General features: G+C 42.4%; 3 protein-coding genes across 3 annotated transcripts in view; 2 read left to right on the plus strand and 1 right to left on the minus strand.

Annotated features, from left to right (window-relative positions):
* The window catches only part of grik4 (glutamate receptor, ionotropic, kainate 4), a 347,457-nt gene that overhangs the window by 93,136 nt on the left and 240,901 nt on the right, over nt 1-13,420 (plus strand). The gene's annotated exons all lie outside the window — the stretch shown is intronic.
* LOC121688238 (vitellogenin-like) lies at nt 7,067-9,706 on the minus strand. The gene is made up of 4 exons (XM_042067704.1): nt 9,547-9,706; nt 8,839-8,961; nt 7,952-8,218; nt 7,067-7,646 (listed from the first exon to the last, which is right to left on the minus strand). Exons 1-4 carry the CDS (start codon nt 9,704-9,706, stop codon nt 7,324-7,326), a joined length of 873 nt encoding a protein of 290 aa, XP_041923638.1. The 3' UTR covers nt 7,067-7,323.
* LOC121688237 lies at nt 9,948-12,867 on the plus strand. Its single transcript, XM_042067703.1, has 4 exons — nt 9,948-10,327; nt 10,637-10,750; nt 11,957-12,164; nt 12,308-12,867. The coding sequence occupies exons 1-4, from the start codon at nt 9,948-9,950 to the stop codon at nt 12,767-12,769; spliced, it is 1,164 nt and encodes a 387-aa protein (XP_041923637.1). The 3' UTR covers nt 12,770-12,867.

A 13,420-nucleotide genomic window follows, 5' to 3' on the forward strand; every position in this document is an offset into this window, starting at 1 on the left:
AAATAAACGAAGCCTTTCGTTGAAATCTGTTTGGTCTCCTCCGTCTTCTCCACTGCTGTGGCTATCCTGCCACATTTGGTGTCAGAAGTGGGATCGTGGGAGATAGGCGGAGAGGAGAGACAAAGAAACCAAGGAAATGACCACAAGGAAAGAAAAGAAGAAAGTTGGCGAAGAAGAAGGAGCAGCAGGGGGCGCCGCCGAGCCTACAGTACCTGCTGCACCACCTGAGAAGGAAGATCCAGCTCTTGGTCGGCTTGCTAGGATGTTTGAGTCCTTCATGGAGGTGCAACGGGCCAGAGATGAGCGGCTGGATAAGGAGTCTACGAGGCAAGCCCACCAGTTCCAAGTCCTCTCACATCAGGTGAACCAACTGCAGCTGGATGTAGAGACGGCTCGAGAAAGGGCAGTTACACCAGTTCCTTCAGAGCCGCGTGTTCCGACACCTGAAGCTCCAGCAGAGGCCGCCAAAGGAGGGAGAGGCTATAAATCAAAGATGGCTAAGCTAGAGGACTCCGATAACATTGAGCATTACTTGACCACCTTTGAAAGGCTAGCTACTGTCTTTGAGTGGCCAAAAGAAGACTGGGCGGTGCACCTGATACCACTACTGACTGGGAAGGCCCGCAGTGCCTTTGTTGCCATGGATCCTCAGAAGACCTTGGACTACGATTCCCTGAAAGAAGCAGTGTTGAAGAAGTACGAGATTAGCCCAGAGACGTATCGTCTGCAGTTCAGAGCCCTGGAGACCAGTCCAGATGAGACCCCGCAGGAACTTTACATCCAACTGAAAGACCTCTTTTGCAAGTGGGTGAAGTTTGACCAGAGCAGCAAGATGGCCCTCATGGAGACCATGGTGCTGGAGCAGTATCTCCGCGTGCTCTACCCCGAAGTGAAGACCTGGGTTAAGGAGCACAACCCAGCAACAGCAGCAGAGGCCGCCCAGCTAGTGGAGAACTTTGTGTCAGCACACCGAGGCCCCAGGAGATACCGGTATGCTGGAGTGCTTGATCGTCAACCACGGGGTAAGTCTGATGGTGCTGGTCGAGTTGGTTCTGATGCTGCCCCTGCTTATAATAGCGCCCCATCACCCCGTCCCCCAGCCAGTGCTCAGCTTAAAGGCATATCTTGCTTTAATTGTGGTAAGGAAGGTCACAAGAGTCCTGTTTGCCCCCTCAGGAAACCTAAGCCCGGCTATCTCTGTTATGTACCCCACCCCACATCAGCCTTTAAGACCCAGCAGAGCAGGGACCCCACTGTTAGCATAGAGCTTAATGGGAAACCTGTCACTGCACTGGTAGACACAGGGTGTTCACAGACCTTAGTACAAGCTGACCTAGTCCCCCTAGAGTCCAGAAACAGTAATGACAAGCTTGCCATTTTTTGTGTGCATGGTGACCGGAGTGAACTCAGCACGGCAGATGTGTATATTAAAGTAAGTGACCAGACTTACCTACTTAGGGTAGGGCTAGCAACCAAACTCCCTTATCCAGTACTATTGGGTCAGGATTTCCCAGTGCTACTTGAGCTGGTAAATAAGAGCGCATGGTGTGGTGTTGTCACAAGAGCTATGGCCAAGGGGCAGCGGCAGGCACACATGGCAGAGTTACCTTTCTGTGGCGAGGATATTGTTGTGGAGCCCATACGCACCAGGGAAGGAAGGTGTGAGAGGCGCAGGCAAACAGTGGACCAGGTGTTGAAGCATACAAACATACAGACTGAGTCAGTAGAGCCCCCCTGTTTAACTACTGAAGACTTGATGTTTAAAAGTGATCTGGCTGAGGAACAGCGTGTAGACCCCACCCTGGTCCCATTGTTTAAGAAAGCTAATGGTTCTTCTTTTATTCCTGTCCTGGGTAGAGAGGGGTACACAGTACAAAACAACCTCCTTTACAGAGAGAGTGAGGAAGGGCTGCAGCTGGTGATTCCTGAGAAATACCGTGAGCATGTACTGGAACTGGGTCACACCATACCCTGGGCCGGACACTTGGCTTACATGAAGACCCTACAAAGGATCAGTAAGCGTTTTTATTGGCCAGGGCTCTTTGCTGAAGTCAAGAGGTATTGCAAGTCTTGTCCCCAGTGCCAGCTATCTGGAGGCAGAGGCCTCGTACATGCCCCTTTGATTCCCTTGCCAGTTGTTGACACCCCTTTCAAAAGGATTGGAGTCGATGTAGTTGGGCCCCTTGAGAGGAGTAAGTCAGGGAACAGGTTTATTTTGGTTATTTGCGATTATGCCACCAGGTATCCTGAAGTATTCCCCCTGAGAGATGTAACAGCTAAACGGGTAGCAACAGCTATGCTACAGCTTTTCTCTAGGGTAGGTATACCCCAAGAAGTGCTAACAGATCAGGGAACCAACTTTATGAGCAAGATCTTAAGGCAGGTGTATGATCTGTTAGGAATCAAACGCATCAGAACCACTCCTTACCACCCACAGACCGATGGACTTGTTGAGCGGTTCAACCAGACCCTCTTGAACATGCTCCGGAAGTTTGTTGCGGACAGTGGAAAGGACTGGGACCAGTGGCTACCCTACCTTATGTTTGCATATAGGGAGGTCCCCCAGGCTTCTATGGGGTTTTCTCCTTTTGAACTTCTATATGCACATCAGGTACGGGGCCCACTGGACGTACTGAAGGAGACCTGGGAAGGTGAGACCTCAGGCCAGACCAACATCATCTCTTATGTGCTGAAGATGCGGGAGAAGCTTGCAGCTGCATCCGCCTTGGCACAAGAAAACCTGCAGAGGGCGCAAGATCGGCAGAAGATGTGGTACGACCGGTCAGCCCGAACTCGCTGCTTCCAAACTGGTGACCGGGTTCTGCTGTTGCTACCCAGCTCTGACAACAAACTGCTGGCAAAATGGCAGGGGCCCTATACAGTGACGCGGAAGATGGGACCAGTGACCTATGAGGTCCACATGCCAGACCACCGTAAAAGGCACCAAGTCTTCCATGTCAACATGTTGAAGGAGTGGAGTGAGCGGCCGCAACCACAGCCGGAAGCGTCTACTATGTTCATCCAAGCGGTGGAAGAGGAGGAAGAGTATAGCGAGCAGTACCTGCCTGCCCGTGAGGAGGAGAGCAAGCTGGACCTAAGCCACCTGTCAGAGGACCGTCAGCGGGAGCTCTGTAGCATCCTGCCAGATGAACTCTTCATGGAGAAACCCGGAAGGACTGAGCTGGTGGAACACCGGATTCACCTGAGGGATGAGCAGCCGGTGAGACAGCCATCTTACCGAGTCCCAGAGCGTCTGCTTCCTGTCCTGAGGGAGGAGTTGGACAAGATGTTGCAGCTCGGCGTGATTGAGCCCTCCTTCAGCGAGTGGAGCAGCCCCATCATCCTCGTGCCCAAGAAGGACGGCAATCTGCGGTTCTGCTTGGACTTCAGGAAGGTCAATGCCCAGGCCAAGTTTGACCCTTACCCCATGCCAAGGGTTGACGACTTGGTTGAGCGTTTGGGCAAGGCCAAGTTTTTGACCACACTTGACCTTTGCAAGGGATACTGGCAGGTGCCTTTAGCAGGGGACTGTAAGGAGCTGACTGCATTTAGGACCCCCTTCGGGCACTTTCAGTTCACCGTGCTACCGTTTGGGTTGCATGGGGCACCTGCCACATTTCAGAGGCTAATGGACAGGGTCCTCAGGGGGAGTGAGGGCTTTGCCGCCGCCTACTTGGATGACATCATCATCTATAGCTCCAACTGGGCGGAGCATTTGCAGCACGTACAGCAGGTCCTTTCCTTGGTGAAGGAGGCGGGCCTGACCATCCATCCAGACAAGTGTGCCTTAGCCAGGGAGGAGACGGCCTACCTTGGCTACGTGTTGGGCCGAGGTGTCATACGACCTCAGGTGGGGAAGGTGGAGGCCATTATGGCTGCTGAACGCCCAACCACCAAAAAGCAGGTACGCTCCTTTTTAGGGCTGGCGGGTTGGTACAGACGCTTCATCCCCCATTTCTCAGAAAAAGCGGCTGTACTGACTGAGCTAACCCGCAAAAGCCAGCCAAACAGGGTGCTATGGACTGAGGCCTGTGAAGCAGCTTTTAAGGACTTAAAGAACTCTTTGTGTCAGGAGCCTGTGCTCCTCAGCCCAGACTTTGACAAACTCTTCACCTTGCAAACGGATGCCTCTGAGAGGGGCTTAGGTGCTGTGCTGTTGCAAGGGGACCATGGACAGCTCCGACCTGTGGCCTACGTAAGCCGCAAGCTTTTGCCCAGGGAGTGCAACTACTCTACCGTGGAGAAAGAATGCCTGGCTATAAAGTGGGCACTGGACTCTTTTAAATACTACTTGTTGGGGCGCAAGTTTGTATTAGAGACTGATCATAGAGCATTGTCTTGGTTGGGCCAAATGAGAGACACTAACGCCAGGATCACTAGGTGGTTTTTGGCAATACAGCCTTTTGAGTTTGAAGTGTTGTACCGGGCTGGGAAATTGAATTGTACCGCTGATTTCCTGTCTAGGATGCCACAAGGGGCATCTTTAGAAGGGGGGGGAAATGTCACAGACTGAGCTGTGACGCACACGCGCATGTAGCGCGCAGCGCGCAGGCGGCCATTTGCCGGCATCTTTAAATCACTGCTGTCCTGTCCTGACGCTACTCATTCTCATTACCGTATGTACTGTTTATCTTCTTAACATTATCATTAATCACCATTTACCATAGATTACTTACACAGGGCCGAACTTAGTTTTTAGAGTGCAGGGAAAGGCCTACCAGCACTTCTAGATGGCTATAGTTTGTGCAGCTCACTGATTCAAACATTCACGTAAGATATATTGTCATTCTCATTTCTCTTCTGTATATTCTTTGTCTAGTATCAACAAGTAAAATAATGCACACTGGCTGTTAAAAACGTAATTTATTGATTAAACATTTGCTATCACAACTCCGTAAGCCATTCACTCACCCGCCGTTAAAAACGTACTTCCGCGTTGCGTGTGGGGAAACAGATGGACTGTTCCATTGGGAAGAAATAGAGGGGTTTCCCGGGTTCATTGTGGGGCAGCCCATTGTTACGGGGGTGTTTTAGGGGTAATAAATTAAAGCTATTTTTAAGGGTTTAGTAAGGTGTTTTTGTACATGTCCATTATTGTATGTGTTTGTGTATTATGTGTTTTCTTGTTTGATTTGTTATTTGGTAATTACAATGTTATTTAGTTAATTGATTATTTTTGACAGTGGGGTTATCCAGGGGGCGGGGCTACGGATAGCAATGCTCTGTATTAGGCCCCAGAGCCTCACTATGTCGGTGATGGTAGTGATGGGAACATGGTCTGTCAATTGATTGTGGTTGATAGTGGTTCAGGGTCTGAGGACTTAGCCTGGCTACTTATGCCTATTTCTTTTTGTTTTGCTACAGTTTTGTTTTGCGTATTTTTCATGCATGGTTGACACTGTAAATATTTGCACGATTTTAAGAAAAGAGGAAAAAGAAAAAAAAATAAACGAAGCCTTTCGTTGAAATCTGTTTGGTCTCCTCCGTCTTCTCCACTGCTGTGGCTATCCTGCCACAATAACAATGAAATATCATTAGTAATATTCAACCATTATTTTGTGATTTGGGAATAATGTATATTTTCATTAAGCACAGAGAATCGCATGTCAGTCCCCTCATATTTGGCTGACTTCTGCAGACGTGCAAAAAAACACTGCCACTTCCTTCCCCATATTCCACTGATCACACATCAGACATCAGATCAGCTTGTAGGCCATTAGCAATCTGTTTATTTTATTTTATGAAGCCTATACAGTAGATCACCTGCCACATTCAGTATAGTAAGTATAAGTATATTCAGTATAGTAAGTATAGTAAGTATAAGTATATTCAGTATAGTAAGTATATTAATAATATAGTATAAGTATAAATATATATACTTTTTTGATCCCGTGAGGAAAATTTGGTCTCTGCATTTATCCCAATCCGTGAATTAGTAAAACACACTCAGCACAAAGTGAGGTGAAGCACACACTAATCCCGGCGCAGTGAGCTGCCTGCATCAACAGCGGCGCTCGGGGAGCAGTGAGGGGTTAGGTGCCTTGCTCAAGGGCACTTCAGCCGTGCCTACTGGTCGGGGTTCAAGGTAGCACTTTATAATAACCATCCGTTATAAATGGTTAATTGATGCTTTATTTTGCAACTATAATAAAATATTTAATCACTTAATTATCATAACTTAATCATTTGTAGATAACAATCAATGATTACTAAATACATAACTTACAAATACTTTATGATCAGCTTATGAAAAAATAAACAATTTATTTATATATAACATACTAAAAAATATCAGTTTAGTGATAGCTTGATTTCAATTTATTTTATATTAATAAGCTACATTATTATTGCAAATATCATATTATTAATAATGATATATTGAGTTATTGTTAATGATTATAATGTTGATTGTAGGCCTTTACATAGCCATATACACAACGCCTATGCATATTACATAGGTTGATTAACTATTGAACTATACATTATGTTCTATTGATTAACAGTTAGTTAGAAAACAATTGCAATATTTGTTTTTCAGATGGCTATGATAAAGTTGGGTCGTAGTCTTTTATTTGGTAGTAAATCATTTGTAAACTATCTAAAAATGTACTTTTTATAATTAATTGATGGGAAATAATTCCATCAAACCTTTTTTTTTAATGGCTATTATGAAGTTGCATCTTAGTCTTTTATATGTTAATAAACAATTTGTAAATTATCTAAAAATGTCAATCTTATAATCAATTGATGGGAAATGACTGCATGAAACAAAATTTTGGGTGGCTATTATGAAGTTACATCTTAGTCTTATATTTTAATGAACAATTTGTAAATGATCCAAAAATGCTGTATTACAAACTGATGGGATATACCTGGAGCAAACAATGTATAAACACATTGAAGTTGTAACTGGTGTTCATAGTTAAGTACTTAACTTATGACTTTGCCGATTAAAGTCAAATATTGTTAAATGACAATAGTGATAATGAAAACAATAACACTTTACATACACTGCAATTACAGATGCTTAACACATTGTAAAGCATTATCACACATCACAACTGGCTTTAATATCAAGAGATATTTATTGAAATCAAAACTTCTGATCCATCAGAGCAGGGCAATAAGCAAATAAAAATCAAACAAAAAACATAATAGCTTAAAAGGCTATCAATCCTTCATTGCAACACCACAGCGTAAACAAAACAGGGTGGTGGGGCGAGGGGCACTTACTTCTGCTGCCTCTTCAGACAATCAGACAGTAAACATGAACACAACATGAATAAACACTGCTTAAACATAAGAGGGTTGTTGGCGGGGGGCTTACTTCGGCTCCCTCTTAATGTAGGGTATGAGATTGCCCTCATTTTTGAGTTTTGCTATCTCAGCTCTGACCTGTGTATCATTCTCAATAAGGTCTTCACATTTACTTAGAAAATCAGAAATTTTTCCTCTTTTGTTGTAGCCTGCCAAAAGCTCCTCAAATTTTTCTGGTGAAGCTATAGCCAACTCTGGGATAGCTGCTTTTGATCGAACGGTCAGCTCTGTAACACCAGCAATGGTACACGCTTCCCCAAGTTTTTTTCCACGGTTGTAAGCCCGCAGAACCTTCTTGTACCTTGCAACGATGTCTTTTGGACTGGAAGCTGCATCAGTAAGAAATAAAACAAATAGAGATTAACTGGACTGTGAGATGAGACAAAATATTGTTGACATTAATATGCATCACTCATAACTTGACCATGCCTAGGCTGGTTAAGAGTATTTTGGGTATTGGATATTTCAAAGTGGTAATATGGTGGCAGCATGGAGGGGAGTGTCTCCAGGAGTAGGGGCTTCTGAATGTTTTTACAGTGTTTTTACCTTGGATTTTGGCACAAGGGATTTTAACTTTAATCCTGCGTATTAATGTAATTGTTTTTGTAAACAGGAGCCCTCCCTTATGACTCACCTCTTTGTCCACATTCAGGTTTTGCGGACTTCTGTTCCTTCTTGTGCTTTTTGCGATGCCTTGCTTTTGCCGACTTCTTTTCCTTCCGATGCCTTTTGTCTTTCCTTGTATGCTTTTTTTTGTAACGCCTTTTCTTATGACTTTCATCGTCTGATGACAATGAAGAATTGGAGGAAGAAGAGGAAGATGAATTACTGGTGGAAGAGGACTCAGATGATGACTCAGATGAAGTGGTGTGGTCAGAAGTTGTGGTATGGCATATCTTGTCTGAAAAGAAACAATAAGAAAAGGGGACGGGAAAGTTTAATCAAGTCAAGTTTAAGTGAGAAGCTTCAGTACTCACATACATTTTGTCAGGTACAAAGGTGTATGATGTGTGTCCATCCTCAAGACCAACATGGTGACAACATGAAAAAAAAGTTATACTTGATATTTGATATTATTGATGGAGTCTTCAAAGGGCTCTACTGTGTAAGGGTTAATGTATAGAATGCCAGCCATTATCGAAAAAATAAGCCCCGACAGAGCGACCCGGACCCCACTTATTATACGGCTACCTACCAACATAAGAGAAGACACTTCACCTGATGGGTCTTTAAATGTATTTTTTACTGTTTTCATTGGCAAATGATGAGAAACAAACTTCACCAAACTCACTGAACTTGAATACAACATTCTTTAGAACGCAGCTGAACAACTGTCTGTAGTGAATCAGTGGCAAAAAGGCCACTATCCTTGACAGCGGTCAATTATGCTTAGCATAAAGAATTGACAGCCGAACGTGAATGGAGCGTTCTACTTACACTGTGAAGAGCCCTATATTAAAATGTTTTAATCCAAGTGGTGTTTGTTGTTAAATGTCATATTGAGATAAAGTATTGACTTACCAGCCCCTTGTTTGCGAAGAGAGTCCAATTCCTTTTTCAGCTTCTTGTTCTTCCTTATCAGGACACCCTCTCTCTCCTTAGCTTTAAGGAGGAGCTCTGATACTGTTGGAGACATAGAGTTTCCTGAAAGACAGAAAGCAAGGAAGAAATAAATAAATAAATAATAGGTAGAGCATGCTATGTTTCTGTTTTAAAAGCACATCAATACTACATTCATGGTTTGCTCTACATTTGTTCACCATGCAGTATGCTGTTTTTCACCAAAATACAGGCAGTATAACCACAATTAATGACAATAATAAACATAATAGGGTATTTGAAGATTTTGACAGACTACACATAATACAATTAGTAGTCAGTTCTGCCCTTTGATGGCCTATAGGCTTCAACAACTGTGAATGTTTACAGTGTAGGCTACATATGCTAAAAAGCATTTCTTAAATGTTTGCCTCTCGAAAACGATCTGCATCCCTCGGAGTGCTGCTCTAAAAATGTGTGTTAACGACCTGTGTGTAGCTGCTAAGCTGCTCCAAGACATCCTACAAGCTTTTACTCGCTAGCTACACCAGATGTGATAAGATAGCCATGCACATTTGACAAGTTGTTATAAACTTAAAGGGGGAAAAGATAACGCTAGAAACTACTGTTAAGACAGTAAGTTGGATGCATTAATAACAGGCTAATAAGAATGAAAGTTAAGAAACTTACGGGCGGTTTGAGTTGAGTTTAGCACTATCTGGCTGGAACTCCCTTCGTGTCCATCAACCCCATCGTCATCGTCGATTAGGGTTACAGGCGACTTCTTTTCACCATCTAGTTTCCTGATCTTCCCTGACCTTGTAAAAGGTCTACTTTTTCTTTTTGCCATTTCGTGTCTAAGATAAATGGCAATGAAATGTAATGCTATGCTTATTTTCTTCTTTTAATTCCACGTTACTTCGAGATCTTGTCACTAGCCACTTGTTAACATAACGAAAAAAGAAAGATTAGCTACCCTCAGCCGGAGTTTCCTGAATTCATTGACTTCAAAATAAGAGTTTAAAATCCCTCTCTTTGGGCTTGAAACTTGCCATGTTGATTTATAATTTGTAAATTGTATAATTTATAGCATGTTATTGAAAACCAACAATGGTAAATGGAGGCTGATAACATTGTGGCAAAACAGTATCATCAGTCAACGCTTATATTTGTATAATGACGTTTCCCCCCACCCTATTGCTGCTGGCTTCACAGCTACCAATGCACTACTGGCGCGTATTTTTTGGCGCAAACTGGAACACAGTAGCATATTTCCTTATGGAATCAAGATGCCTGGTTTAGCAAGGGAGCTGCGGCAACTAATTGAAGGAAGAAGAAGTAAAAAGAATTTAAAGAAGCTTATAAAATGGTTGCAGAGGAGAAGACTGATAAAAAAAAAGATGAAATGCAACTTTTGCCACCATACAATGAAAATTGAACAGAAGTGTCGTGGTGTGGATAAATGTGAATGGTAAGTTGTCTTTTTATCCATAGGCTATATTTATCACAGATAGATAGGCCTACATCTTGAATGAAAACCACTTATATTTTCTATATACTTAGGCTACTGGCATTTTTTTTCTCATTTTATATTTTGTAGGCTAGCCTACCATGTAGGCATATCGGCCTAGGCTAGAAGACTCATTTCTAATTATCTGAAAAGCCTATACGATTTATATTTATGGGGGAAACATGTAGGCTATAGGCCTAGGATACTATGAATTGAGATCAAACGAATAACTTTAAGTTAGATTTCATTGCTTGTGTTTTTTGTCCACAGGGTATGTCGACGTCGGGCCAAGCACAAAGGCATAGTCAGGAAATCCATCCGACACCAGACAATCTTCAGCAAATCCAAGATGTGCCTTTTCAGCTGGATGAGGTTCTTATACAGGTATGGACATAGACTACTACAGTAACAGTAGGTATATGTAGGCCAATTAGATTTTTAATGTTGCTTAAGCAGGGCCTATACCCATAACCAGGCTTAAATATCAGATAGTCTTTTGGTATAACCTTTGGATGGACAATTAGGCACTTTTAAGTTCATCTTGAACATTCTGATCACAATAGGCCTTTCTCACAAAACGGCCGATGGCCCAAAAAGTCTTTCAGAGCAGGGACTGGCTCTTCCGGTTCCTGCACCTATAGGCGCTACACACCAACCCGATATCGACTGACGGATGCCGGCGGTGGTAGCTTTTCTGCCGATTACACATGTTGAATCGGCACAAAAGCTATCGCCGTCGGCACCTGGCAGCCAATGTTGGGTTGGTGTGTAGCGCCCTTAAACATTGGAAGCTCGAGTACACTGCTCTGAAGACTTTTTGGGCCATCGGTCGTTTTGTGAGAAAGGCCTATAGACAAGTAGGCTAAATTATAAATTCAGGTGTAAAAAGTGACCATGAATCATTATCTTTAATCATTCAGAGCGTACCGTTTACAAAGGTGAAGTGAAATGTGATCACATATCTAAAAAAATAAATAAAGTAGGCTATTCTAAGATTTTTCCTGTGGGAAAATAACATGGGGATTTTGAATTATCGCATCTTTTAAACTCTCGCGGGGATGAAAAAGTCTGAAATGCAGACGTTTTCCTGAACACACTTTTGTCCTCTGCCTTCGAGTGGATACTGTGACCGGTACGTGAAGGCGGCACACTTAGATTATTGCTACCCCAGAGCTAACTTGCAATGAACTTGCCATAGGTAGTTAGCTTCAATTAACAACCAGATCTCCTTATATGGGCAAAGATGGCCGTTTTGGTTCTTTTTTGTAGGCAAACTTCAGAGGTCTATTGAGTCTGCCTGTCTGTCTCTAACAATAATCTATCTGTACTAGATATTTCCATCTAGTTACCTGCACTCTCTTCCATATCTACCCGACTATCATCTATCCATGTACCTATGTCTATTCATCCACCCACATCTGTCTATGTCTTCACTTTCTCCCCTTTTCACTCTTTCTGTTTGTCTTACTTCTCTCTCATTCTACCTTCCTCTTTCTCTCCTTGATGCATATTTCATGTGTCCTAATTAGGTGTCTGCTCACTGTTTATTATGCAATTTTTCACCATTACTATAATATTGTGTATTATCAGGTTTGCACAAGGCCTACGGTTAAGACAAGTTGACATGATAACCGATGACATTGCCGCAAGTTCAGCAACACTGACAAGAATGGCCAAACATATGAGAAATGTCTGTGTTGAGGCTGTGGAACGAATGCGAAGGAAGAGAGGACAGAGGCTGGGAGGTCGAAGAGAGTTTGTGGCGATAGATGAAAGCCACTTCAGGCACAAAAGAAAAGTAAATGCAAACACAATACACATAATGTATTTTTCTTCTTTTTGTTATTCCTCATCATCTTCCTCTTTCTCCTATTTTTATTACCAAAGAGTAAAATAATGCTTAAACATAATTTGTAATATCCATGTGTGCTTTTTTGACAGTATGGACGTGGCCGGATAACAGGTGGCTGGAAAAGAAAAAAGTGGGTGTTTGGGATGCTCGGTGTGAAGCACTCAAGACGTCGACCTATTCTACGTTTAGTGCCAAAAAGGACAAGACAAGAGCTGGTACCTCTCATCGTCCACCATATTAGAAGAGGGACTTCAGTTTTAAGTGACGAATGGCGAGCCTACCGCCAGGTACTGCCTGCACTGGGGTATGATCATTACACAGTGAACCACAGTCAAGCATTCGTCAATGCAGATACAGGTTGCCACACTCAGCACATCGAGAGGGCTTGGCGGAGTTATAAGGAGATCATCTCAAGATGCAGGGGGAACCGGACAGAGGACTTGTTAACAGATCACCTTACATTAATTGAGTGGAATGAATGGCTAGCCAAAAAACATCGCAATGGCCCACTGGGTCGCCTACTCCATGACATTGCCAAGAAATATAAATAGAAGTTGTTTTGATGTGATGTTTTCCATTATCAAATTTGTTTTGTCAACTTTCATAACTTACCGTTTTGGTGAAACTTCAAATAAACATTATGTTCATAGATGGTTTGCACTCCAGTTATTGATTATGAGATTGACATTTTTAGATAATTTACAAATTGTTTATTAACATATAAAAGACTAAGATGCAACTTCATAATAGCCATTACAAAAAAGGTTTGATGCAATAATTTCCCATCAATTAATTATAAAATGTACATTTTTAGATAGTTTACAAATGATTTACTACCAAATAAAAGACTACGACCCAACTTTATCATAGCCATCTGAAAAACAAATTTGTAACAAATTTGTAATTGTTTTTCTAACTAACTGTTAATCAATAGAACATCATTTATAGTTCAATAGTTAATCAACCTATGTAATATCCATAGGCGTTGTGTATATGGCTATGTAAAGGCCTACGATCAACATTATAATCATTAACAATAACTCAATATATCATTATTAATAATATGATATTTGCAATAATAATGTAGCTTATTAATATAAAATAAATTGAAATCAAGCTATCACTAAACTGATATTTTTTAGTATGTTATATATAAATAAATTGTTTATTTTTTCATAAGCTGATAATAAAGTATTTGTAAG

This window comes from Alosa sapidissima, chromosome 17, assembly GCF_018492685.1.
Source record: "Alosa sapidissima isolate fAloSap1 chromosome 17, fAloSap1.pri, whole genome shotgun sequence".
NCBI classification, from domain to species: domain Eukaryota; kingdom Metazoa; phylum Chordata; class Actinopteri; order Clupeiformes; family Clupeidae; genus Alosa; species Alosa sapidissima.